The 26,446-nt window shown below is 32.8% G+C and overlaps 1 protein-coding gene across 15 annotated transcripts in view; it reads left to right on the forward strand.

Annotated features, from left to right (window-relative positions):
* Positions 1 to 26,446, forward strand: part of PTK2 (protein tyrosine kinase 2) — a 380,904-nt gene that overhangs the window by 304,487 nt on the left and 49,971 nt on the right. For all 15 annotated transcript variants that reach the window (XM_074264715.1, XM_074264671.1, XM_074264680.1 and 12 more), the window contains one exon: positions 21,855 to 21,966. In XM_074264715.1, coding sequence (XP_074120816.1) covers positions 21,855 to 21,966 — 112 coding nt within the window. The remainder of the gene's footprint in view (positions 1 to 21,854; positions 21,967 to 26,446) is intronic.

The raw sequence follows: 26,446 nt of genomic DNA on the forward strand, positions 1-26,446 counted from the left end.
TTTATTAATAAATTACCTTCTCTTTTCTATTATTCATCCATGTATCTCTTTGGTGTCTTTACTCCATGAATTCATTTCTAATATGATGCAATCTATTTATATATACCATATGTCTCTCCATTTTCCTTTGATTCTTCAGAAATACTGATATTATATGAATTACCACCATTTAAAATCACCAGAAAAATACTGTTGTTTAAAAAAAAAAAATCAGGCCTTTCATTGCTGGACAATCTTGGAATAACCTGACTTTATGATTGGTTGATTAGTTGTTGTCCTTCATTCTCGAAGAAGAACAAAATGACATCAGCATGTTAGAATCAGATCAATGTGTCCAACTGTGGCTTAGACAAATACGAGCATGGAATGCTCTGCCACAGGTCAGACAAAATTAATCCCTGTAAACATTTAGGGTGGACTCTCTAACTTTGCACATCTCACAACAAATAAACAACCCACAACCAAAAAAACCCAACATAAACCCATTACATTTATTTTGTACTTACTTTAATGTATGTATGTTGTATTGCCCAGGAGAGCATAAGTTTCTTGAGGAGCAGTTCCTCAAGCAGTTCCAAGACAGAGATGTCTTAGTATCTCCAGTTCCTTACCATAGCACTTGGTACATATAGAATGGCTATTGAATTGAATTGAGTTGAGTTGAATCATTAAACTGAAGTCTTCTTATAGAATTTGTTTAGAAGCAAAATGATGTTTCTGAACTTGATGAAATTAGCCCAGTGCTAATTGCAAACATCTGTAGTACTTTACCCTTGAATAAGAAATAAGTATTCTATTGAGGTTCCTTCCTTAGTCCTGAGTGATTTTTTCCACTGCTCTCACCTTATCCCTATTTTTGTATTAAAATTACCAAATATAAAAGGTTTTTTGTAATTTATTTGAACATTCTTAGTGAATTATTTTTAGATTCTCTTCTCCAACTTTTTCAATAGATGTTGATAAATTGTAGCTTTCATCATGTTCTTTTGCTTTTGTATATGAGTCTTTCAAAGTATTCCTTGATAAATCCTATATCATTTCATGTATATTTCCAATAAAGTATTTGGGCTTCTCACAAAAGAACTTGTAACATTTACTCCTTTTATTTAGCCACAACTTTCTTATGACTTCTGATTTCATATATAGCCATATTATCAATATCACTATGATGAAATTCCTTCATTAAACATTCCTTCAAGTTTCAACAGAATAATGTTTACATACTATCTCAGTACTGTAGTTCTTAGTGTGCTTTCACATCATCACTAAGAAATATAAGGAGTTTAGCCAGCACTGAAAGCCTTTCATTTTTTTTCCCCTTTGTTTCATGAGTTTCCATGGCTCCCACTTTCTAACAATAGGCTCGTGTTCTCAGCATTTTGAACTTGTAGAAAAACCTTCCAAAAATCATATGAAATAGCAATTTTTTGAGAACTCGTGGTCATCTCAAAAAATTTACAGAATTTCAGAGTTGGAATGTAACTCAAGGGCCATCAAAATCAAGCCCTTACCCTAAAGAATCTTCTCTATTGCCTCTTAACATGAGGTCATCTAGTCCTTGTCTGTAGATTTATAGTATGAAGGAATCCATTACCTCTGAAGCAGTTCGTTCTCCTTTTGGATATCTCTTGTTAGTATTTTTTCCCTTATAAGCCTGAACTTCTCTTTAAATTTTTCACCTGTTACTCCTGTTTCTGCTGTTTGATTGAATATCTCAAATCCCTCTTCTTCCAGACAGCCTGTCAAATACTTAAGATAGATGTCATATCTCTTCTCTTCTCCAAATTTAAACACTCTCAGTCTCCTAAATCTATTTTCATATTTCGTGTTCTTAAGGCTATTCACCATCTTGGAAACTGAGATATTTTAATGGGCTTGAAATGCTGCATCCAGAATTGAACACTATCCTGCTGCTTAGGAACAAGGGCAACAGAGTTATTTTCACCCTGATCCTGAATATTTTGCCTTTCTTAATACAACCTAAATCTATATTAGTTATTTTTTGCCTGCCATAATTCATATTGAACATATCCACTAAACTCAAGTCTTTTTCTAATGTGTTATTCTCTAACCATGTATGCTTCTCCCATCATATAATTTTTTTTCTAAAACCATTTATGTGATTTTACATTTATATTAAATTCCATAATACTGAACTTGGCATTATATTTGGAATCAAGATTTAGAGGTAAAAAGAACTCTAATATCATCTACTCCAAGATCATCATTTTAGATATGATAAAACTGTGTGCAAAGAGGTTTTAAGGGACTTGTTCAGAATCACAGAGGAAGTAAATAAATGGCAGTAGTCAGACCTACATCTTCTCTTTATGAAGGTTTGGACTGTGTAATCACTAAGATCACTTTCAGTTCTATCATTCTGTGACTCTAGGGCAAGGATTATATTGGTTAACATGCTCTGTGTAGCACTTATCACAACATTACGAAAATGTAGCCCTACCTGATGTTTTTGCAATGATACATCATAAGTACAAATGTACTATGAGACTTATTTTTGATACCAAGAGATATATCAATAAGAGGTTTTTTTTAAACTTCATAACAGGTCCAAGTTAAGCTATTTAAAATAATTCATACCTTACAAACATAAAACAGGATGTAAAGAAGACAATCTAGCTGAGTCATGAGGAAATCACCTACCAAAAGTATGACCACATTACTGTTCCTATGGAATTGTTTTAACAGGCTTCATCATGAACTCCATTTTCTTCAAACATTCTTGAAAGACAAATTGTAGATAAAAGTCGAGTTAAAAAATGAATAAGATCTCAGAGGATTAAAAATATTTGAATAGATTAAGGACAAAGAACTTATAGAAATGTATGTTTAGTTGACCTGGAGTAAAGAAGATATGAGACTCATTGTCTGTTAATTTTAAGATTTTAAATAACTCAAGGTTTAGAGAAAGTTGATTTTTCTTTAAAAGAACAATATATGTGACTATATAAGTGGCACTGTGTTGTAAAACTAAACTTTACTTTTTCATTTGTAAACCACATCATGAATGTGCAAAAGTAAAACTTACGTATATAGGACATGATGATTGGCTTAATGTTTTTGAGGACTTTCATTTGGGAAAAAGGATTAGACTTGGCATGATCCTATAGCTAGAATAAGCAGAGGTTTATTGGCTGCATTGGTACCCATTTAATATCAAGAAATCCCAAGGAGTACTGCCTGCCTATTGAGTAGTGACGTATTTGCATATAAATACCATTTCCACAAGTATGGATAAGTTGTGATTTGCCCTTTTGGAGGGAGTGCCCACAATGACATGATCACAGATTAGTCAAAGTAATAAAATAAGTTTAATCATATCCTTAAAGTCCTATACCAGTGCCTCTTCAATATATAGGAATATCCCTGGGTTCTTGAAACCTATGCTAGAGAAGTACATCCTCTGGGAAGTCCTATTAAGCAAGGAAGACTTTGGGACCTTACCAGTATACCACATATATCCAGTCTAAGGAACAAAATAAGTTTAGACCCTCATCACTGGGGCAAAACTTGTTTAGTCTGAGCAACTCATGAAGAATGATGAGCTGGGACATGTTGAGTTTAAGATGGAATCCTCTACTTTCTCATTACCACTTAGTAGGATTCTTCATTATCTTTTAAAATCTCTTGCTTTCTTATAGATTTATCTTAAGCTAAACATCCTGAGAGGTTTTTTTTCCTGATCTTTTCTCCCCTAACTCTGTTGCTAGACATGTTGTCCCAAATCACAGTTAACTTGTGCCTGTCTTAAAAGGCTTGTACATTTGATCTTCCCCATTAGAATAAAAGCTCCTTGAGGATCTACACTATTTTGTTTTTGTCTTTGTATCCCCAGTGCTTACAAAGTGCCTAATACTTAACCAAGCACTTAATAAATGCCTTTTTATTAACTCCTAAGACATGCATGACCTTCAGTGTTTGTGAGGAGGAGTACTTATATCAGTGAAATCATGAATTTTGTATATTGAAACATCGTGATGTCTAGTTATCTTTAAAATCAACTTTTACGAAAATATTAATCTGTAACAAAATGTAAACATCTATGACAAACACTACAACCTCTCATACTTAAGATTATTTCACTTAATTGTTTTACATGTGTAATAGAATTATCTTAGCTTTGCTTATTCATTTTGCAATATCTTTTATAGCCTTTTTTATCTGTATTTCTTCATGCTGACATCATCTCCATTTTATTCATATGCCAAAATCAGTTGGACCATATAATAATGACTAGGTTGCTAATTATTCATTCATTCATAAAATGTCTCTTGCTTCTTTAATGTTTTAAAGTTTATAATATGCTTTCCTCAATCCAATATGATCATCAATGGAGAATTTGTAATCTTCATTTTATAGAGAGGAAACTGAGAAATTGGTTAAATGATATAGCTGAAATCATACAATGGTGTTAGCAGAACTAACTGAATTTGAGTCAGGTTTGATTTCGTTGTTTTTGGCTTTTGGGTTTGTGTGATTTTTTTTTAAATTTTAAGAACAGTCTTTTTTCTATAATCTTGCTGACTTACAGTTATAAATGTTTTAATACAAATAGGCCCTTTTTATTGTTGTTGTTATAAATTCTTGATGCTAGAAATCAAACTTTTTTAAAAATCTGAAACACTATTCTCATCCTCTTTTTGAAAAAAATAGTCTTTGATTCCTTGTTTATTCAAGGTGAAAATTGGTAGTTTAAAGTTTGATCAGTAGCAGGAAGTTGCTTAATTGTTTTTTGAAAAATATTTTGTATCTACATCCAAATTCCTTTCTAAGGTGGTGTCAGAAGCCTTTAGTCATCACACCTGTATGTTCCCTTTTCTTTATGCTGTCCCATACTGCAGAAATCTCAGAGTTGGAAGGGACCTAGTAGTTATTCAATACAGTCTAAATCTGACAAGAAAGCTGTGTGTGTGTGTGTGTGTGTGTGTGTGTGTGTGTGTGTGTGTGTGTGTGTGTGTGTGTGTGTGTGTGTGTGTGTAAAATGTGTGATCTTGTAGCTTTTGCTCAGTAATATCTAGTAAGGGGAAATCAGTGGGAAAAAAACCATTCCCTTTTTGAAAAACTCGGATTATTAGGAAATTTTTCCTTGCTCCTGAATTTCCTCTCTAAAACTTCTATCCATTACTCTTACTTCTCCTCTCTGAAACCTAACAGAATAAGTCTAGTCCATTTTCTACTTGATGGCCTTTAAGTAAGCAAAAAATTAAATTCCATAGCTTCTGCAGACTAAATCCAGTTCCTTAAATCAACTCTAATGTTGTCTTATTTCTCTACTTGTTTTATGTAGAATAAAATTTTTCTTCCCCAAACACCCTATGCCTATCTGACAGTTTTCATGGCACTGGCACCCCTAAAATTACAAATTCCTCTTACCATTTGAACAATGAATTGTAAATGGCTGTATTCAGTTTAGTAGTCATCCTACAACCAAATTTACTTTTAAATTTATTGACAGTCAAGAAGCTTACTATATGCTCAACACTGTGCTAAACCCTAAGGATATAAAGAAAATCAAAAGGATTATCTATTTTTAAGGACCTTACATTCTAAAGAGAAAGGCAACTGGTAGACAGAAGACCAGTAGCAATTAGGGGATTCAGAAACATTCTCCTTCAAAAAGTGTTGCTTGAGCTGAGTTTTCAAGTAAATCAAAGAAATTAAGAGATAGATGTAAGAGGGCAGAGAATTGCAAGCTTGAGTCCAGGCAGTGCAAAAACACAAAGACCAGAGATGAAGTATTGTTCTTGAGAATCCACAAGTAGCCAACTGTTACTAAATCAATAGAATGCATGGAGGAGAGTAAGGTATAAGAAAACTGGAAAAGTTGGAAGGGGCCAAGTTATAAAAAGTCATTAATGCCAAACAAGAATTTTTAGAGTAATTAATGGAGAATCTAGAGTTCATTGTGCAGAGGATGAGATAGTCAAACATAAGCTTTAGAAAAATCATGTTGACACTTGAGTGAAGGATGATTTGGAGTGAGGAAAAACAAGGTAAAGAGATTAATTAGAATGCTATTTAAGTAGGCTAAATGTGAGCTAATGAGGGCTTGCAGTTGGGTTACAACTATGTAAATAATATAGAAGACATATATGAAAAATGTGAAGGTAGAAACTACAATTTGGGACAACATATTTGCCCAGATTTGTACAACAGTGTGCATCAGAATGAGAAGCCCAAGTTGGCACTGAGACTATGAACCAGGGTGACTGGGAGAATGGGGGTTCCTTCTGTTTTAATATAGAAAAGGGAGAGTTGTTAAATTGTATTCTAGACATTGAGTCTTAGGTACTTCCAGTTCCAGATATCCAAAAGGCAAATGGCCATAGCTCAGGAGAGATGTTAGAGCTAGGTATATATAGATCTTAGAATCCTCTACATAGAGATAGTAATTGAACCCAAAGAAATTGTTGAGATTACTGAGTATACATATATATATATATATATATATATATATATATATATATATATATATATATATATATATATATATATATATATATATGAGAGAGAGAGAGAGAGAGAGAGAGAGAGAGAGAGAGAGAGAGAGAGAGAGAGAGAGAGAGAGAGAGAGAGAGAGAGAGAGAGAAACAGAATGAAACAGAGTCTTGGGTTCAAAATGGATGGAAAATCAGCAAAGAAGATTTAGGAAGCATTTAGACAGATGGAAAAATCAGAAGCGGTGTCTCAACCTCTAGAAAGGGAAAAGTATCCAGAAGGAGAAACTTGTAGTGTCAAAAGCTAGAGAAAGGAGTGAGAAAAGATGGGAAAGCTAAGTAGTTCAGGAGGTAGAGCACTAGTCCTATACTTCGTCAAGTTTAACCATGAGATGAGCCTTGATTATATAAGCAATTTCAATAAATAGTTGCCCTTCATTAGTTTCTACAAACATTGTCTGTATACGTCTATTTAGCAGTTATCTATACTTCTCTATCACACTAATAAGAATATTAAAGCCAACTAGAGGCCTAGTTATTCAGTCTATTTAGACTGAATCATTTATACCCTCTTTCAATCTTTATACTGACCCCTTTCTCAATTTCTAATAATAGACGTCTCCTCTAGACCTCAGTTTTCTCTGTTATAAAATGGGGTAGTAAATAATAATTACTCCCATTTATAAAATGCTTTGCTGTTCACTGGACAATTTCCTCAGTTTTTTGGAACAGGATTGGGAAAGCAATCAATCCCTATCTGAAAAATTCCAGATTTAGAGAAGTAATTCCCTGTCTAGCTGTTTGGTCTAGTGATTGTGCTTCTGGTTCCAGACCTGCAGTAATGTCACTCTCACCTCAATGAAACCATTCTCTATAATAGGTGAAGCCAAAATCTGCTTCTCTCTAGCTCTCACTTATTACTCTTAATTCTTTCCTAGGGGGTGAATCTTTTAAATAAATTTCATTCCTCTTCCATCTGATTGCCCTTCAGTTACTTAAATTTCCCCCTAATAATCATATCACTGATTTCTATGAAACCTAAAACCACTTCAATATTAACCTATTAAAATTTTTCAAAACCTGGATTCTATAATCCATGATGCTAGCTATTGAAATGAACCTTCATCTGAGCCATCCAAAAAATTATTGTATAGAATACAGCCATGAAGAATTCTGTGGTTTCCCACTAAAGGCATCTCTTAAGTTAAAGTTGTACCTTGGAGCCTGAACCAGATTAAAACATAATTGGGAAATAAATGAATGCATGAATGAATGAATGAATGAATGAAAATAAATAAATGAATAAAACAAAATAAATAAAAGTACAGTAAAACAGATACAATTTTAATTTGTGGTTTTCAAAATCAACATGCCTTAGCAATCTGTTTCTATATGAGTTTGACACCACTGTTCTTGTTTAATATTGTTCTATTAGTCACGATTTCTTGAATCCAAATGTTCAGCTAGGGCAAAATGCACCTTACCTATAACTCCCTGTCTTGACAGTGAATCAAAAGGAATATATTAACTGTCAGATCTATGCTGTAGTGACTTGCAGGTTTTTGGGGACAAGCAATCATTTTGAGAAGGTGTAGTTTTGTAACAATAATGGTCATATGTTCATGCTTCTTCCCCCAACAATAGGTTTGTTCGCAATGTCTGACTTTGATCAAATAAAGCCACACTTAAGTGGATTTCCTATCATCCTCACATGTTTTGTTGCATTTTTTGTATTGTGATTTTTAAGAATAAATATTACACTAAGGAAATGTACAAAAGTTGTATCTCTTAAACTGCACACTTTAATGACTGCCAGAGATACTGTAGCAGCTTTTGGTGTGAGAAAGTAAAGGATATCAAGTATATAGTCAAATAAGATCAGAAATACTGGAGCACATATGTGCATACACATACACGCACACATATACCAATAAAAAAAATGGAAGATTATTCCAAGAACTGGTGAATTGTTACTGTAAAATGACCTTATTTATTGTAAGAAGAGTGAAAGAAATATTAGGGATGAAACAGATGTTAACCATTGCAATGAAAGATATGCTTGTTGTAGGCAAAAACAGTACAAAGATTTGAAAATTACCAAAAAACTGATTTTTATTGATGAAACTCAGTTCTTTTTACCACCTTTTTTGTCAAGAGGGACTGGATAGCAAAGAGAGGAAAACAATATAAGAAGAAAAATACTTAGTGATTATAAATGTAATTGCAATGAATATTCCCCCATAAAAAGAGGATAGAAAAGAGATTAAAAAGTAGAATCCAACAGTTTTTTTTTTTAAATTCTTAAAACATAAAAATTTATACAGAGTTAGCATAAACAGCTGGAGCAAAAATCATCTATGTTATTTTAGCTATATAGATTTGATTAAGAGATAAGGAAATTATTATTTTGAAAAATGCAGTGTGAATATTATTTAAAATGTGTGTACTCAGATGAGATTGTAGCAAAATTCTTAAAGGAAAAGCTAACCAAGATTTAGGGAGAAATAGACTTTACCAATTCTTATGGTTTTGCATTTTAATCAGAGAGTACCATTTTCAAAGCAAGGCACATATATGGAAATAAAAGAAATTAAGGACTCCAAGAGAATTTTTTTCAAAGTATAGATATGATAGATAAAGCTGATAAAAAGATATGATGACTATTTTTGTATGTAAATACAAAGAATATATAGATCTCAGCTTTAAAATGACACATTTACAAAAATTGACTAGGTGATTAAATCTTTAATAAGCCCATAAATATTATATGCAATCATTGGTAAGGTTAATGAAGAAGATGGAGTACTAGACCTGGAGTTCAAAAGTCCTGATTTTGAATACTGCCTCAGAGATATTGCCTGTGTGACATCTGGACAAGTTGTTTAGCCCCATTTTCCTCATCTATAAAATGGGCATAATTATATTGCCTGTATTACAGGATTGATATGAGAATGAAATGAAATATTTGTAAAATGTTTTTGCAAAATTTTAAGTGCTATATAAATGCTAGATATTATCATTGAACAAGTAATTAAAAATTAGAAACAAACTAACTTAATCCTAAGGAATTTTGAATCAAGGATAAGTCATAAGAACCATTGACAATTTCACTAATGATAATTCTGTCAGTGGGACAATATACCAAAATTTTGGAACTCTTAACTAGAGCAATACTCAAAGAAAAAATGTTTAACTCTAAACTCTTTCATCAACAAAAGAAGAAAGAACAGACCTGAATTGGTAAGGTAACTTTTAAAAATATACAAAACCAATAAGTGTTAAAACACCATATTAATAAATCCATTAACATTTAGTTGTGTGACTTTAAACGGGATGATCTCTAAGGTCCCCAGATACCATGATACACAGTTAAATTATCTCTTTTAACTTTATTTTCTTGTTATCTTTAAAAATCAAATGGTTGGTACTAGTGTTATGGACTTCATGGGGTTGTTATAGAGAATGTTTTGCAAACCTTATTACAACTATAATTCTTATAAGTATGAAATGACTTCACTGGCTTTTTAAGAGAGTTCTTCAGTTCTCAGTTCAAATCTTTGCACCAATATCAGGAAGCCTTTACCAAGAGTTCAGTACTCAGAATCTCACTTTTCCTGAGGGGTCTGAGTTGGATATTATGGTAACTTCTTCTTTATACTTTAAAATACCTTCCACAATATAGGGAAAAGTAAAATGTAACTTTTGCATTATTCCTAACAATCTAAATTATGCAATTCACTATTCTCTAATGTCTGGATTAAAAGAAAAAATGAACCCCTTTGGTTGTGAATGTGAGCCTTTTGTAGTAACTTCTTTCTGTGCCTTCTCTGAGGTTTGGATACTTAATTTCCACAGTCTTAGAAATACCCATTCTTTCTTTAGAAAGGCCAATTCTGTCATGATGAGGCTTGGATAGTTATAAGAGATCATGTTTCAAAACTGGTATTCTCACAAACTTGTTCTAACAAATTTCCCTACTTCCCAATTAGTTTTTTGTTTTGTTTATTTATTTGTTTGTTTGCTTCTTTTCTATCACCCCCAAGCTCCCACCACCACCACCAATTTCCCTGATGCGGGTTTTTTGTTTTTTGTTTTTTTGTTTTTTTGTTTGTTTGTTTTTTTTCCTGGATACTTTACAGTCTGCTTTAGTAGCTCTTAGTCCTTACTAATTGTGTGCTCCAGAGCAGATTTTACTATTACCTCATTTTCATTTACAGAGTTAAAATTCATATTTCACATTCCAGTCTCCATTTCAACCAAGCTTTAACTAGTTTCAGTTACAATTTCAACCAATTTTAAACTGGATAATCAGTAGACACCTTAATTTAAGCATGTATAAAATAGAAGTCATTATATTTCCCCCTATGACCTCCCTGCCTCCTAATCTCTATTACTGTAGAGGTAACACCGTCCTCCCATCCCTCAGGCTCACAGCCTGCAAGTCAGCCTGAATCACATCTCTCTCCACCCAATCTCTTGCCAAGTCCTATCAGTTTCACTCTTCCCTTTCTCTCCTTCAATACTGCCATCACTCTGCTGCCAGCCCTCATCACCTCGTGCCTGGACTATTGCACTAACCTCCAGGTGGGTCTGCCTGCCTCACATCTCTTCCTATCTACTCTTCATTCAGCCACCAAAGAGATTTTTCTAAAGCACAAATATGACTAAGTTACTCCTCAGTAAACTCCAGTGGCTCTCTTTCATCTCCAGGATCAAACATAAAATCCCTTGCTTGATATTCAAAAACCTTTCAAAACCTAATTCCTTCCTATCTTTCCAGATTCCTAACACTTATTCCTCAATGCATACTCTTCACTGTAATGATACTGGCCTCCTGGCTTTTCCTTGAACAAAACAGTCCATCTCTTGGCACCTGGCATTTTCTTCTGTCTCCATGCTGAGATATTCTCCTTCTTCAATTCCACCTGTTGAATTTCATGGCTTCCTTTAAGTTCCATTGAAAATCCCATCTTTTATAGGAAGCTTTTCCCAACTCCCTCTTAATTCTAGTGCCTTCCCTTTGTTAATTATTTCTTATTTTTTGTGTTTATATTTTGTTTGGACATTAGATCATAAATTGTCTTTTCCTTCTTAATTCCTACTGCTTAGCACAGTCCTTGGCACAAACTAGGCACTTAAGAAATATCTATTATTATTAATTGATTAGTTAAAAATTGTTATATTAGTCTAAATTCATAAACTTAGAACTCAAAGGGACCTTAGAGTCCATCTAATACAGAGGTTCTTTTCCTCTTTATGTGTCAATGGACACCTTTGGCAGACTAGTGAAACTTAATAGATCCTTTTTCAGAATAATATATCTAAATGCACAAAATTAAATACATAAAAAGTACAAAGGAATAAAATATTAGTGAAAATGAAGATGCATGTTTCCTGTTCAGGTTCATACATTTCCTAAGCTCTTTGCATATACCCTTTTTGTGAACCTCAAGTTAAACAACCCCTAATTTAATTCAGCTTCCTCATTTTATTAATAAGAAAACTGAGATTTGGAGATATTAAAGGTTTTGCCATGATAGCAAAGATATCAAAGATGTCACAGCAAGATAGTAACAAAATCAGAAATTAAAATTACTTCTCCTGAAATTTCCCTAACTTCCGACTAACTTCTTTACTGTTTGTTTTTGAGGTTGTTTACTGATTTTTCTGAAATGCTAATGTGAATTTTCATGGCATGATAGAATGAACCCTAGACTTGAGAGTCAGAAGACTTGTATTGTAGAATTAGTATTATTACTGACTATATGTGTGTGTATGTGTAATACTTAAACTTTCAGATTCAGTTTCCCCTTCTGTCAACTGAGGGATTTGAACTATTTTAATACATCATTTGATACCTGGTTGATCTTGGAATTCTTTACATTTTTTTTGTATGATTCAGACCAAAGTATATTGCAATTCTCAGTCCTTATGTTTCCATTCAGGATTTACTGCCTAAAACAGTACAACTCAACATTCTTTATAAAAGAATATTATATTTTATTCTAAATTTATATCTGAGACCAATGCTTTTGGAAACAAATGAATTATTGTACCACTGCTTTTATAACTACTCATAAACCTTCAAAATAGTTTATAATAAAAACTCCTATTGCTGCCACAACAACAAAAATTTGCTAAAGCCTCTTCTACATTGACTGCTGAAAACTATGAACCCAAATAGTATGGGGGGAAGGGGGGAATCACATATTGGTTCATCGCAGGATGTGTTTGTCTTTTACCTGAAATGTTTAGTTCACTTGCATTGCCTTCTTTGTCCTAAAGTGATTGAGTTTGTTTCTTTTCTTTTCTTTTTTCTTTTTCTTTTTTTTCTTTTTTTTTTTTTTTTTTTTTTTTTTTTTTTGCATAGCATAGGGTTTTTTAAAAAAATTAGTATGGCGTTATTTTCCTTTTACTTCATCTGTGATTCATAGACAAATAATGTACAGTTGCACAGAAAACTTCCAAGTATTTTAGCAATTCTTGGATTTAAAAAAATCTCTTTATATATCATGTCTTTTTTTGACTTAGCTAAGGAAATTTAAGATGAGAAAATTTCATTGAACCATTCTAAAAAATGTGAAGTTTCATTATTCTGTAGCAAAAGTTTGAAATACAAATGTGTCCTAAAGCTTATTGTTGCTAAAAATATTTGTAGTTTGGGAAAGTATGCTTAAATTTGACCCCTTTGACCATCTGCACATTCTAAGTAACTGCTTTAGGTTCTTCAGCAGCTGGAAAGAGGAAAAGGTCGGGAATAACTCTCCATGTAGTCTTTACTCCATCTATGGAATGGTCTTCCCATTGCAAAAACAAAGACATTTTTGTGGGTTATTTATATTCTTTGCTGTCCAACAAAGATTAAAATTTCTCTGAGACATTTTTATATTTTATTTTTGGTGAGGAAATAGTAAGAAAGAAGCATAAAGAATGAAGAACCTAAAATCATAATTATTCTGTTTACTAGTTTTCATTGCATTCTTAGATTAAAAACATTTATTTGTTTAAAATTCTAAAGCAAAGTTTTAAAATAAACTAAGTGATTCAGTTCTTAGTAGTCATTAAAATGAAAAATCAGGCAAACTAAATAAGATCATAAACAATACCATGAACTTCAAACTATTCACAGTCTAAAATAAAAATACACATGCCATTTTCTTCTGATCTCTTTATCTTGTATGTATTTATCAGAATTTATTGGTTTTATTTTTATGTAGTCATTATGTTTACTACTTTTTCTCTTCTGTATTGCTTAATGACATTTCTTTATTATATTCTTGTAATTTCCTCTTCTACAGAAATATGCGTTTGTATTGATAAATCACAGTTTGTTAATTTATTCCTCAGTCACTGAACATAAAGGTTTCCCCCCCCCCATTTCTTTACTGTTACAAGTAACACTGTTAGTGTGTACTTTATTTAGTACAAATATTTTTCCCTTCTCTTTTAATAAAATCCTGAAGGAAAAAAATTCTAGTACTGAGGTAAAGAATATGACCAGTTTTATACCCTTATTGGCTCCTACTAGAATGCTTTCCAAAATGATTATACCAATTTACAATTTCATCAACAGTAGATGTATATTTATTACGTTGTCTTGTATTGGGATAGATATTATGGACACAATAGGATTCTAGTGTAAAATTACAGGAGCTCAATTCATCTGATCCAGCTCATACTTGAATAGGATTCCCATTAAAGTATATCTCTGACATTTGGTCTTCTATCCTTTGCTTATGGACCTTCAGCGAAGTCCTCTTTTTTGGGAGGGGGTAGAAAGGGGGAACATTACAGTTTTGTATATCCCTGAATATTGGGAGATATTTCTGTATATCAAATATAAATTTCTCTCTACAATTTCCACCCATTATACAATTTTTCTTTCTGGGGGCAGGGATGTCTAAGTACCCTCTTTTCATACAGTCACTATATGATAAAAGAGGGTCTTGGTTTTGGAGAGAAGGGTCCATCCCTAAAGACATGTCCCTCAGCAATGCTTACATATCTTCTCAAAGCCCTGAATCCACCCATTCCCCTTCGCTTACTTTTGGCTCTTGCATTGCTATAGTAAATCAATACCTAGCAGCAGAGTGTCTTTTGGATCAAGTTCCAGGTGAAAGCAATAAAAATAAATTGGACTCAGGAAGAACAATCTCATTTATGATATTAGCTCTTCTACTAACTAATTGTGCAAATTTTCAAACTCCTTTAGCCTTTCTGGGATTTGGAGTAAATAATCTCCAAGATCTCTTCTACTCTAAGTTATTATTGTCTGTGACTCTTGACTTGAAGGAGCAATGTATTGGGGAAACAAAATCTGTGGTTTAGTTTAATTATTATTGTATTCATTATTTGATTAAGTACTAAAAGTATGCACTATCAATCTGGAGATCCTAATAAGAAGAGGTCAGTTTGTGCCAAATATTCAGTAATAGAAAAGTTAGTTCTTTACAGAGGCTATTTATGCCTAGGGATTAATCATGTAATTGGAGTTCATGCTATTACTTATAATAGCTCAAATCTACATAGCACTTGAAGATTTACAAAGTATTATTTATCCCCCTAACAACCCTCTGAAGCAGATATTGCTTATGCAGGTTAAGTGAAATTTCCAACGTCACACAAGTAGTTAATTGCAGTTCTAGGACAAGCACCTAGATCTCAATTATTAGTCCAATTAGCTTTTTGCAATACTGTGTATATATTCTGTTGTATTTCTAGAATTTATCATTTGGGTATAAGAGAGGTAGAATTGGGGAATTAAGATTCTTGGTCTAATTATTCCCTCTTCACTGAGCCATTAATCCAAGAATATGTATTTGAAAAGACCAAAATCAGAAATTTGATATTTGTATCATCTAATTAGCTTTGTTGTGCCTAGTGGCCACAGACATTAAACTCCAGTTAATGTGCAATTCCTACAAACTGATCACTAAGGCAGAGAATACAAGCGAATAAAGGAAATGTTCAGTTTTACATTGATACATCTGTGATTGCCTCAACTTAGAGACCTCCTCTAAAGATGGTGATCACACCTCATTTACACCTTACTTCTTATGTGATATTTGTACCTGTTCAATCATTTCAATCCGACTATATGACCCCATGGGGGTTTTCTTGGCAAAGAAAACCTTTTTCTTCTCTATTTCATTTTACAGATAAGGAACTAAGAGCACACAAGGTTATGTGACTTACCCAATATCACGTGACTAGTAGGTACCTAAGGCCAGATTTGAACTCAGGAAAATGAGTCTTTCTGACTCTAGGCCTGGTATTCTATCTGCTGTGCCCCGTAGCTTCCCTGTAACTAGAACTTCTGACTATATACTCCTGTAAAACATATTTTATTGTCCATCCAACATAATGGTGGTGTTCCTTTAGACCTATTTATGATGTGAGGATGCTGTTGCAGCTAGCTTGATTAAACATCAATTATCCCTTGGTCTCTATACAATTAGCTCACCACCTTTTCCTTTCATATACATTTCTAATGACTTCTTGTTAGTTCTCTCTTCCTTATATTAAATCATGACCCAGTTCATTATCCAAGTTTTTCCAAGATTATCTATATTTATGGACCAACTCTATGAGCTATTCCTCCAAATGCATATTGTGATTTAAACAAGAAGTATATTTTATCCACTTATAGATGTTTATTTGTTTGGAGCAATCAGGGATTTTGTTTAGTTGGCATTGCAGTCCCAGGCTTGATGTTGTTAGCATCACATTTTCCTCAAAGAGATGAGTGTTTGGGGACCCTCTCATTAGTGAATCCCTCTTCTATTTGTTCTCTGTACTAGATATGCTTACAGATGACAGTAATAGATCCTTAAATTTCTCATTCCCTGTTTTATGCCATCCTTAATATATGTAATCAGAAGATCATGGAACAAAGCTAACTCTGTTCTAGCTATTTCCGAGGAATTTCTTATAATTTTTTTAGCCAATAACAATGAGCACAATGGAATCTTGTTTCCTCTATGCTTTTAAATCAACTGTATAGGGCAGCTAAATGATACATTGGATACAGCACTGGCTCTGAAGTCAGGAGAGACCTGAATTCAAATCCAGCCTCAAGACGCGTCCTAGCTGTGTGTCCCTGGGCAAGTCACTTAATTAACCCCAATTGCCTCACCAAAAAAAAATATCAACTGTATGATTTTAAAGATGTAATCTCCTGTGGAATGTGATTTATAAAAGCCTTCCTTTCCCTTTCTCATTCCTTTTCAAGAATATCTTTTATATTCATGTATTCTCATAAAGATTTAAAATAAGTTTGTGACTCAATAGTACTTTGTTCCCTTTTCAAAAACTCTTGTTACTGTTACTGCAGAAGCCACATGGGAATAAGGGCCACTTCTTATTTTACTTTGTTGCATGGGCAAAAAATACATCACTTAGTAATCAGTTTCTTATATGATGAGTCTTATATGATGAGTCCTTAGAAAGCAGTCTGATGTTAGGATTATACTTGGAGCCTTTTGTAAGAATTTGGCATAATCTTTGAAAACCTAGTGTTATTTCCATGTCATTGGCATTTGGAATAGGCATTTTTGTAGCATTATTTGGCTAGAGAAGGGGAGAGACATTAGGTTTGGAAGGGAAACTCAAAATACAAACTTTTTGTTAACTACAGATTAGTAACTTCATTTTCATCTATAAAGAATGACATCTGAGGGGCAGCTAGGTGGTGCAGTGGAGAGAGCACTAGCCCTGAAGTCTGGTTTTAAATCTGCTTCCTAGCTGTGTGACATGGGCAGGTCAGTTAACCCCAATTGCCTCAAACCCCCCCCCCAAAAAATGACATCTGAGAGACATGGATTAATAGAGTTGATTAAAAGAGATAATATTATTTGAGGATATATTAATATATATAAGTAGTACGTGAGTAATAATAATAATTTTATTATGTTAAACATAATGTTAAACCAAATTTTAAACATAAAAAATAAGACATATTACATGTAAAAAAATAACAAATGTAAAAGAATAACAAGTATTGTTATACTTGGCTCTTATGTCTAAACTGTGTCAGCTTATTGAAAATTTTGAATAGGAGGATGAAAACAGTCTCATATATATATATATATATATATATATATATATATATATATATATATATATATATATATATATATACAGCTTTAAAGCATCCCATCCTTACAATAACTCTCTGAATTAAATGATTAAAGGCATTATTCCTATTTCATGGTTAAGAAATTGATCATAATCTTATTTTTCTTGTGCAGCATGATAAATATGAAAGTATGTTTAGAAGAATTGCACATTTTTGTTTTTTGTTTGGGTTTTTTTTGTTGTTTTTTTAAAAAAAAAGCTTTTTCTGTGTTTATCAAAATAATCGTGTGCTCTACTTGATTTTGATATTGATATAGTCTGTTAGTTTTTAGTGTTAATCATCTTGAACCCACTATTCCTGTAATAAATCCACCCTGATAATAGTTTTTTTTTTTTTAATGTTGTTGGGGTTGCATGGTCAAGTTGGTTCATTTTAAAATCTATGGTTTCATTAATGGAAGTGACATTTAAGAAGATAATTATCTGCTTTGACACTGAATTCTGAGGACAATTGGACCTTTCCAACAATTTTGAAGCTGAAATCTCCTATATATAACTGTCTCTACTTATTAAAATAAGCTTCTTGATAGCAAGGACTGCCTTGCCTTTTTATTTTGTATCCCTTGCACTTAGCAGCATTTAATCAAAGTTTTAAATTAATAGTTAAGTGTCCAGTTATCAGGAAGTACTAATTAATGCATTTTTATTCATTTCTGGTACTTTATTGAAGAAATTCCCTCAATTAGTTTTGTGGTTTGCTGAGGTTTTTTAAGTAAATCATTCATATGGCAAATAATTCTAGTTTGTGGCTTGCATAGTTTTTGATCATTTTTGTTTAATGTCCCTTTGAATTCCAATAGACTTGTGATAGAAAGTGCCATCCACATCCAAAGAAAGAACTATAGGGACTGGATGTAGATTGAAGCATAGTATTTTCACCATTTGTTTTTGTTCTTTTCTTTTTCTTTTTTCTTTTTTTTTTCCCTGAGGCGGGGGTTAAGTGACTTGCCCAGGGTCACACAGCTAGGAAGTGTTAAGTGTCTGAGAACAGATTTGAACTCGGGTCCTCCTGAATTCAAGACTGGTGCTCTATCCACTGCGCCACCTAGCTGCCCTATTCTTTTCTTTTTCATAGTTTTTTCCCTTTTGAGCTGATTTTTCATGTACAACATGACAAATATGGAAATATATTTTTAAAGATTACACATTTTAACCATTATCAGATTATTTGAATTGGACATATTTAACCTATATTGAATTACTTGCTGCTTAGGGGCAGGGGGTAGGAAGAAGAGAGGGAGAAAAAGTTGAAACACAAAGTTTTGCAAGAATAAATGTTGAAAATTTTCTTTGAATGCATTTTGAAAATAAAAAAGTTATTATTAAAAAAAGAGAGAAAAGAAACTGATCATATGATTATGTTAATATCAGTAGCTAAGGAATATTTGACATAGCATTTGAACCCAGATCTTCCAAAATCCAAAGCCAGCATTCCATCCACCATGAGTGATAGTGCCATTGTCCTTTGCATTGAATAGATCCCATATGGGTTATTATGTTCAATTCTGAATATCTTCATTGAACATTGATTAAACTGATGCTCATCCAAAAGATGAAAACTGAAATGGTGAGAGAACTAGCAACCATGTCACAATACAGACTGATTAGAAAGCTTAAAACTCTATTTTGAGACCAAAAAAAATTAAATTTTTAGGAGAATGTGTTCAACTATTATTTTGTGTATTTGAAGGGCTATTATTTGGAAGAGAGACTTTACTTACTATTTTTGGCACAAGACTAAAACCTAAGCCAATTGCATAGGACTGGAGAGAACAGATTTTGGCCCAACTTAGGGAAAAATATTTCTAGCAATTAGAGCTGTCTTTTAGCTAAATTAGCTGCTTCATTTGAGTGTGACTCCCCCGGCTGCAAGTGATCAATCAGAGATTTAATTACAACTTTTCTGGGATGTCAGAATCATTTTCTATATCAAGAAGTAGTTGGGAGAAGATTCTTATTGGTATCTTTTCTAGTTCTGAGAATCTGTGATTCTAGTTATTTTATACGTGATAAATTTCAATAATTGTTATAGTTTTGATTTTGTCATTGGTATGCCTGTCATGACTTAAATTACAGCAAAAAAAAAAAAAAAAAAAAAGTTCATCATTGCACCTTCTAGTGATAAACTTTTTCAGAACTAATTGAACTTAATGCTTAGACTACAGAGATACAGTCTGCCTCCAGGCAGAAGACTTTTCCAGTTCAATAGACATTTTTAGACTTTATAGTTTACAAGTATAGCCTTTAATTACCCAGAATCACTTCCACATCATTGTGAGTTTTTTTTAATTTAGTAGAGGATATTTTTATATAAACCATATATGCAAGGTAGAACAAAAATAATTTTATTTATATTAATAAAAATTTTAAATGAAAAATTTATTTGAACAGTATACCAAAAAAATTATATTTAATTTATTTAAGAAATTGCCTCACTGTGTGTGCATGATTTTTATTCCACTTCATATATAAATTTCATCAAGTTCTGCTTTCTCTAATTTCCCATTGTGCCTTGTGTAGTGTTCTATATAATGGCAGTACAGTCAAGACTGTTTTCTGACTGTTATTTAAGTTATTTTCTGAGTATTCTAACAGCCAAACCCCTATAGCAGACAATCACTTGTTAGAAACATTTTGAAGTTTACAAGGGATTTCATTTTATGCAGGATTCACAGCATGCTTATTAATAAAAATTCATTTCCTTGTGCATTTTGGTCACTAGTTGCAGTTTTTATCAGTGTTGTGATAGACTACATTCTTTTTTTAAAACTGAAGTTGCTATTTAAGTTTCTGAAAAGCATGCTAGCTGTTTATTTTCCTAGTAATGGACTCCTCAGACAGAAACAAAGAGACAAAATGATATTTGGGATACTTTTGATGAAGTTTCCTTTGAAATATTAATTTTTTACTTGATAACTAAATCAAATTTTGATTTTGTAAAAATTTTAAACACATTTAATGAAATACTACTCCTCCTTTTTCTTTTGAAAAAATATATGTTTTGTGTCTATACCCATGGTTTGCCTTTTCCATGGTAATTTTTAGTAGGACTAGTTTGGTTTTTTGGGTTTTTTCCAGTTTTGAAAGATGGCTATGTGTGTTGGTCTATGAGAGAAATGGCACAGCAGAGCCTCCAGTCAAGCAGGAATGTATTTTGGAAACAGTCAGGCAAATTCCCAGATTAGAAAAGGCTCTGGGACAACTGAGCTCACTCTGCATGAGTAATTCTGAGTGGTTGTTTCGTGCAATAAACTGGGAGGTTATAAACTTTCAATGAGTTTCATTATTAGAACCCCACCATACTGGTGTTAAGACATGTAGGAAGTAGATTGTTTACCATTGTAGTGAAGGTTTTGTCTAGCTCTGCCTTTGCTGGGAACCCTAAAGAATTCCTACATTATGAAAAATCTAACAGATTTGTAACTTCTGCTGTATTTTAAATATTTCAAATGATGGCAGATTGCCAGGATTAGTAATCTGCATAGCAGAGCAGGAAGGAGGAATAGTATAATGTTGAACTTCAAATAACCACTGTAATAATAAGAATCTGGTAAGTAACTTACTGTGTTTACTGGTGTTTTTTCCCCATTAAAAGTCATTTTTAAAAAGTATTTTTAATCGTTATTAACTGTGTCATCACTGAAAATAATATTGCATAGTTCTTTACTCTTTTGTTAAAGGTCTTACTATACTAAAATGTAGCTTTAAAAACTATAGTAGGTATTTGGCATGTTTCGAGTTGGCCAGTTAAACTGAAACTTAGCTGTGGGTCCCCATAGTGTACGAATGCTTTTGTTGTTACCTTTCTGAGTTTGGTAAAAGAGACTTTTTCCGTAAGAAGAATCAGTGGTTCCAGACATGTATCTGCTTGATAAATTGCTTCTTGGGATTTCTCAGGGTAATTATACTTTGCCACAAGCACAGAATGAATTTTTAAATATAGAGATTTTGTTATTCTTTACATCCCCTCTTCTAGTCCTGCCCATTACCATCTAATTTGTTTGTTCAAGCTTACCCCCATGCATGTGCTTTAAGTGAAATCTCCTGTTTAGAACTGGGATAGTCTGCAACCTAAATGCGATTGGTTTGCAATCCTCTCCTACTGGCCTATTATTAAAGAATCCCTTACTAATTTTTCCCTCAACTACTTTGAGCATTCAGGCATACTAAGAGAACTGTTTTAAGGAGGTTTTCAGTGTGGGGTTTACAGTGCACTAACACACAAATGTCAGTTCTCCTTAACCCAGTTTATTGTCTCCTTAGTACAATACTGGAGGAAGAGAAGCTCCAGCAAGAAGAACGAATGAGAATGGAATCAAGAAGGCAAGTCACAGTGTCCTGGGATTCAGGAGGCTCAGACGAAGCTCCTCCCAAGGTAGTCATACTTATTGATTATTGAAAACTGGTTTTTTTTTTCATATTTTTAAAGGTGTCAGCAATGCTGTAGTATTTTTTGCAGAAAAACTAGAGGAGCACTTTTTTCATTTACAGAGACCAGATTAGATGATGTTTTGTTTTCATAACACAAATTATGATACCCATTAATTACTTCTCACTTTAACTTCTCCTAATTTTCTCGGTACCCATCGTTTCAAGCTTAAATTCAAAGATCATAATTAAGCTGAACAAAATTTCTCTTTTGCTTCTTTCTGACTTCTGCTTGCTTCCTCTCCTTCATAAATATGAAATTTGACATAGAGGAGCCTGGCTCGGGGCAAAACATTTTTCTCCTTAGCAAATTACAGTTGTGTAGAATTCCACTAATCAGTAAAATCAAGTTTATAATAGAAGATGGGGTCAGATTAGAAAAGCATTCATTTTACATTGTATAATATATTTTGAGAATAGTTTTATATTCCTATCCTATTCAATCAGATCCCCTTTTTTTGATAACCTAGCTAATAAGATGCATGTGTTTGGTCATTTTGTTGTTGTTGATATGTTGTTTTCTTGGAAATGGAAATACATTGAAATGGCATTAGGTGTTAACTGCTGCTTTTTCTTAGGGACTTTGGTGTCTTAGTTGGGCATTCCTCAAACCTTTTGGTCTCAGGATGTGGAGTATAGCTATTAAATTAAATATTATAATTATTTTATTTACTATTTTAAAGTTTTAAAATTAAAATTTCTTAGTATAAAACAGTTTTAACTTTTTTGGATCTTTTGAAAATAGGAAGGAAGTGCACAGAAGGACCACTACTTAGAAAATTGCTGCCCTATATTAAAGAATGTGTCCCTGAGACATGTCCAAAACTAATTCCTTGACCAAATTAATTGGTATTTTCCAAAGCCAAGTAATAGATACCCAATAAAAGGCTTTTACAGTGTATGCAGAGAATGCCCTAATAGTGTTCTTGCCTGCTGTATCCTTTGCCTCTTCTTCTGATGATAACTGTTCCACATTAATTAAACTAGAATCTTCTATATAGAATTGTTAGAACAGATATTTGACTTTGTTACCAAAAAAAAAAAAAAAAAAGGAAATTAATCTTTTGTTTAGTTAATAGTTACTATCAGGGATTTGTTAGCAAATAGATTGGCTTGAGTAAACTGGAGTAAATTCCATTGAATGGGAATTCACAGACATTTGCTAGTTTTTTTGGGTTTTTTAAGTGCTTATAAATTCCCATCTTAATGCAATAGAATCAACAAAAACAACTTAGAACATTGCCTTGGGAGCCAAGAGACCTAAATTATAGCTAGGGAGAACCTTGAGCAAACAATTTTCCTTCCCTGGTGGCTTAGTTTGCTTATCTGTGATATTATTGTACAGTAAAAATGAGCAAGAAATATTTTTCACATTTTAAAATGCAGAGACAGCATAAGAAAAAAGTATTTCATACTATCCCTGGTACAAAGTAAGCATTATATAAACACTAGCTATTGTTAGCTTTTTTAATAAGAACTGTACTTAACACATGTCTCTGCTTATAGAAGTAACCTTCATAGTGAATAAGCTTGTTTTCTAGTATGCTACTAGCTTTAAAAAATCACTGGACTCAGGAACTTTGTATGGAATGAACTTTGTTTACTGGTCTTTTGCACAGTTTAAGTTGGACTTTTTTTTTTTTGTTTTCCAAAGTGGACCCAAAATGTAACCAGTTAGATTTGGGGATCTTATTCCTTCAATTCTTAAAAAATCAGCAATTTTGTTAGTGTGGGTGATCCTTTTACCAACACAGGTTACAGCCCATCTTTAACTTAGGGTCTTTGATAATCACTTTGACAGACAAAAAAAAAAAAAAAAAAAAACCTACAATCAGACTATAATGGGCTCCTCTAAACTTTGCTAGACCAATCCTGATTAGCAGAAAAATAGTTTATCATTGCACCCCTGCTTGAAGAAGAGTATTTATAGAATCTATGCCCCACAGACAAGCAGCCTTTGGTACCCAGAGTCTTGATATCTCATGGCTATATCATGTCAGGATATGAAGCTTTATAATAAAACTATCCTAGAGACTTCCTCCCTATAAACATTAATACCTAGGTTCTAATCCTGCCACTGACAGCATTTTTGTTACTATAGGCAATCCGCTTTGCCATCCTCAGTCTCAGTTTTTTCATCTGTATAATGGATAGAATAATATTACTTACTTCACAGGACTGTTATGAAGATCAGTTGAGATAACATGTAAAGCCCTTTATAAATTTCAAAGTGCTATATGAATCTTTATTGTTATTATCATGTTGTGAGATGGTCTACTTGAACAGGAATCAGATCTCCCATACTTAACTCCAGTAAAATCCTAAATTGGCACCAGAGCAAATCATGATGAAGGAATACAATCTCAATGCTGTAATGAGAGAGAAAAAATAACATGTTCTCTTAAAACTTTAATGTCACAGAGTATGTAAATTTTTATTTTAAGTAATTAAAATTAATATTAAAATAAAGACTTGGCAATTCTCTTTGGATAGGTTGATATTGTTATGATTTCATCAATATGAATGAAGTTTCATTGTAGAAACATAACAGAAACAATAGTGGCCATTCATATAACACATTTCCAAATTACATCATCTCATAGGATGCATCCAATATGCCCCATAGTCCCAATTTACAGATGAAAAAACTGAGGCACAGAGAAATTAAGCAAGTCACTTGGTGTCACATACTATTCATTACCTACTGTTAGGTAATTAATAAATGTCTACTGATTTTTATCTTCAAAAAGGCATTAAGAGAATTCAATAAGAAAAACAAGAGGACCTGGGGTTGGGTTATATCCATTCTTGAATGTTTGAAGAGGTGAAAAAGAAGGGAGAATAAAAAGAGGAATATCTCAGTGTAAAAAGTAAGAGGAGAGGTATGGAACTTGCTATTTCTCATAATTGGAATTCATGAAAAAAATTTATAAAGGTAGAGAAAGGAGTCAGAGAAGTGCCATTACATGAACTTTACTCTTAATAGCAAATGGATGTATGCTGATACATAGAAAGCACATAATCAAAACTGAAGGATAAATTCTAGGGCTGGAGGAAATGGTCACAAGCAAAACAAACTTCTGATCCTGAATGAGAATTTAGCAGGGGAGGAAAAATAATTCTGGGATTTAAGATGTTAGATTGTCTTCTAGACAGTTGAGGATCAGCTAAGTAAATTGTGTCTTGTGAGTATGATGGAATATTATTGGGCTGTCAGAGATTACAAAAGATGATTTCTGAGAGTCCTGTATGATTTGATGTAAGAGAAACAGTTATTTTAGAAGAACAGCAGTTCTTTGTGTAAGCAAAAACAATCTTAAAAGATTAAGACCTCTACTCAGTGCAGTAACCATCTGTGTCTCCAGGATACCTGTGATAAACCATGTTATCTATCTATCTTGGCAGAGAGGTGATCAACAAAGGGTACAAAAAAAGACATTTTTTGGGACATGGCCATTGTGTTGATTCTTTTTGGTTGGCTATGATTATTTCTTGCAAGGGTTTTTTGTTAAATGATGGGTGAGGACATGCAAAGGTGGGTAGTGATAGTGATGCTATGAGAGTTGTTGAAGCATTTTTTTAAAATATCCCAAAGAGAACAGAAAAAAATTGGAAAGGAGCACAAATAATTAGAACAGTTTAAAAAAATAACATGTAGAATTTATTATATCCTTTTTTTTTTTTAAAGCAAGTGTTCTAAAGGGTCAGAGTTTTATAGAGAATTGTATTTTCATTTTCTTCTGTATGTATGAAAATGCCCTTTTTTGGTATCAAAGCTTGGAATTAAAAAAAGTTAATTAATGAAAATTCATATTAAATTTTAAAGAGTTGGAACTTTACTTTGGATGGGTTGATGACTACTCTGATTTCATCAGCATGAATGAAGTTTCATTGTGGAAACAACAAAAAACAATAGTGACCATTCATATAATACTTTCTATTTACACAGCACATTTTCTCATTGGATCCATCCAACATCTCTGCTAGTCCCATTTATAGATAAAAATCTGAGGCACAGAGAGGTTAAGCAAGTTACTTGTCACGTACCCAATAAGTTACAGGAATTCAAAACTAGGTTTTATGTTCCAGAGACCAAGATTACTTTAATGCTATGACAAAATTTATCTTGATTTCCTGCCTGTCAAGTTTTTAGGCTCTGTTTGTTAATATTTCTTCCCAAGATACACAATCCATTAGCTAGGTACTAGACAACAATAGACTTTTAGGATGTATAGATGAAAGGGACAGTCTTTCTAGACTAACAACATCAGTGACTTATCCCATACTATATATAGGTTGTAATTGAGGTCAGGATTTTGAACCAAGATTATAATTCTGCCCCAGCTCTTTACTAGCCATGTGACTGTAGGCAAGTCATTTATTTGCTTCCATTTCCACAATTGTAAAATGTAAACAATAACAGTACC

Source organism: Sminthopsis crassicaudata, chromosome 1 (genome assembly GCF_048593235.1).
Source record: "Sminthopsis crassicaudata isolate SCR6 chromosome 1, ASM4859323v1, whole genome shotgun sequence".
In the NCBI taxonomy this organism is placed as follows: Eukaryota; Metazoa; Chordata; class Mammalia; order Dasyuromorphia; family Dasyuridae; genus Sminthopsis; species Sminthopsis crassicaudata.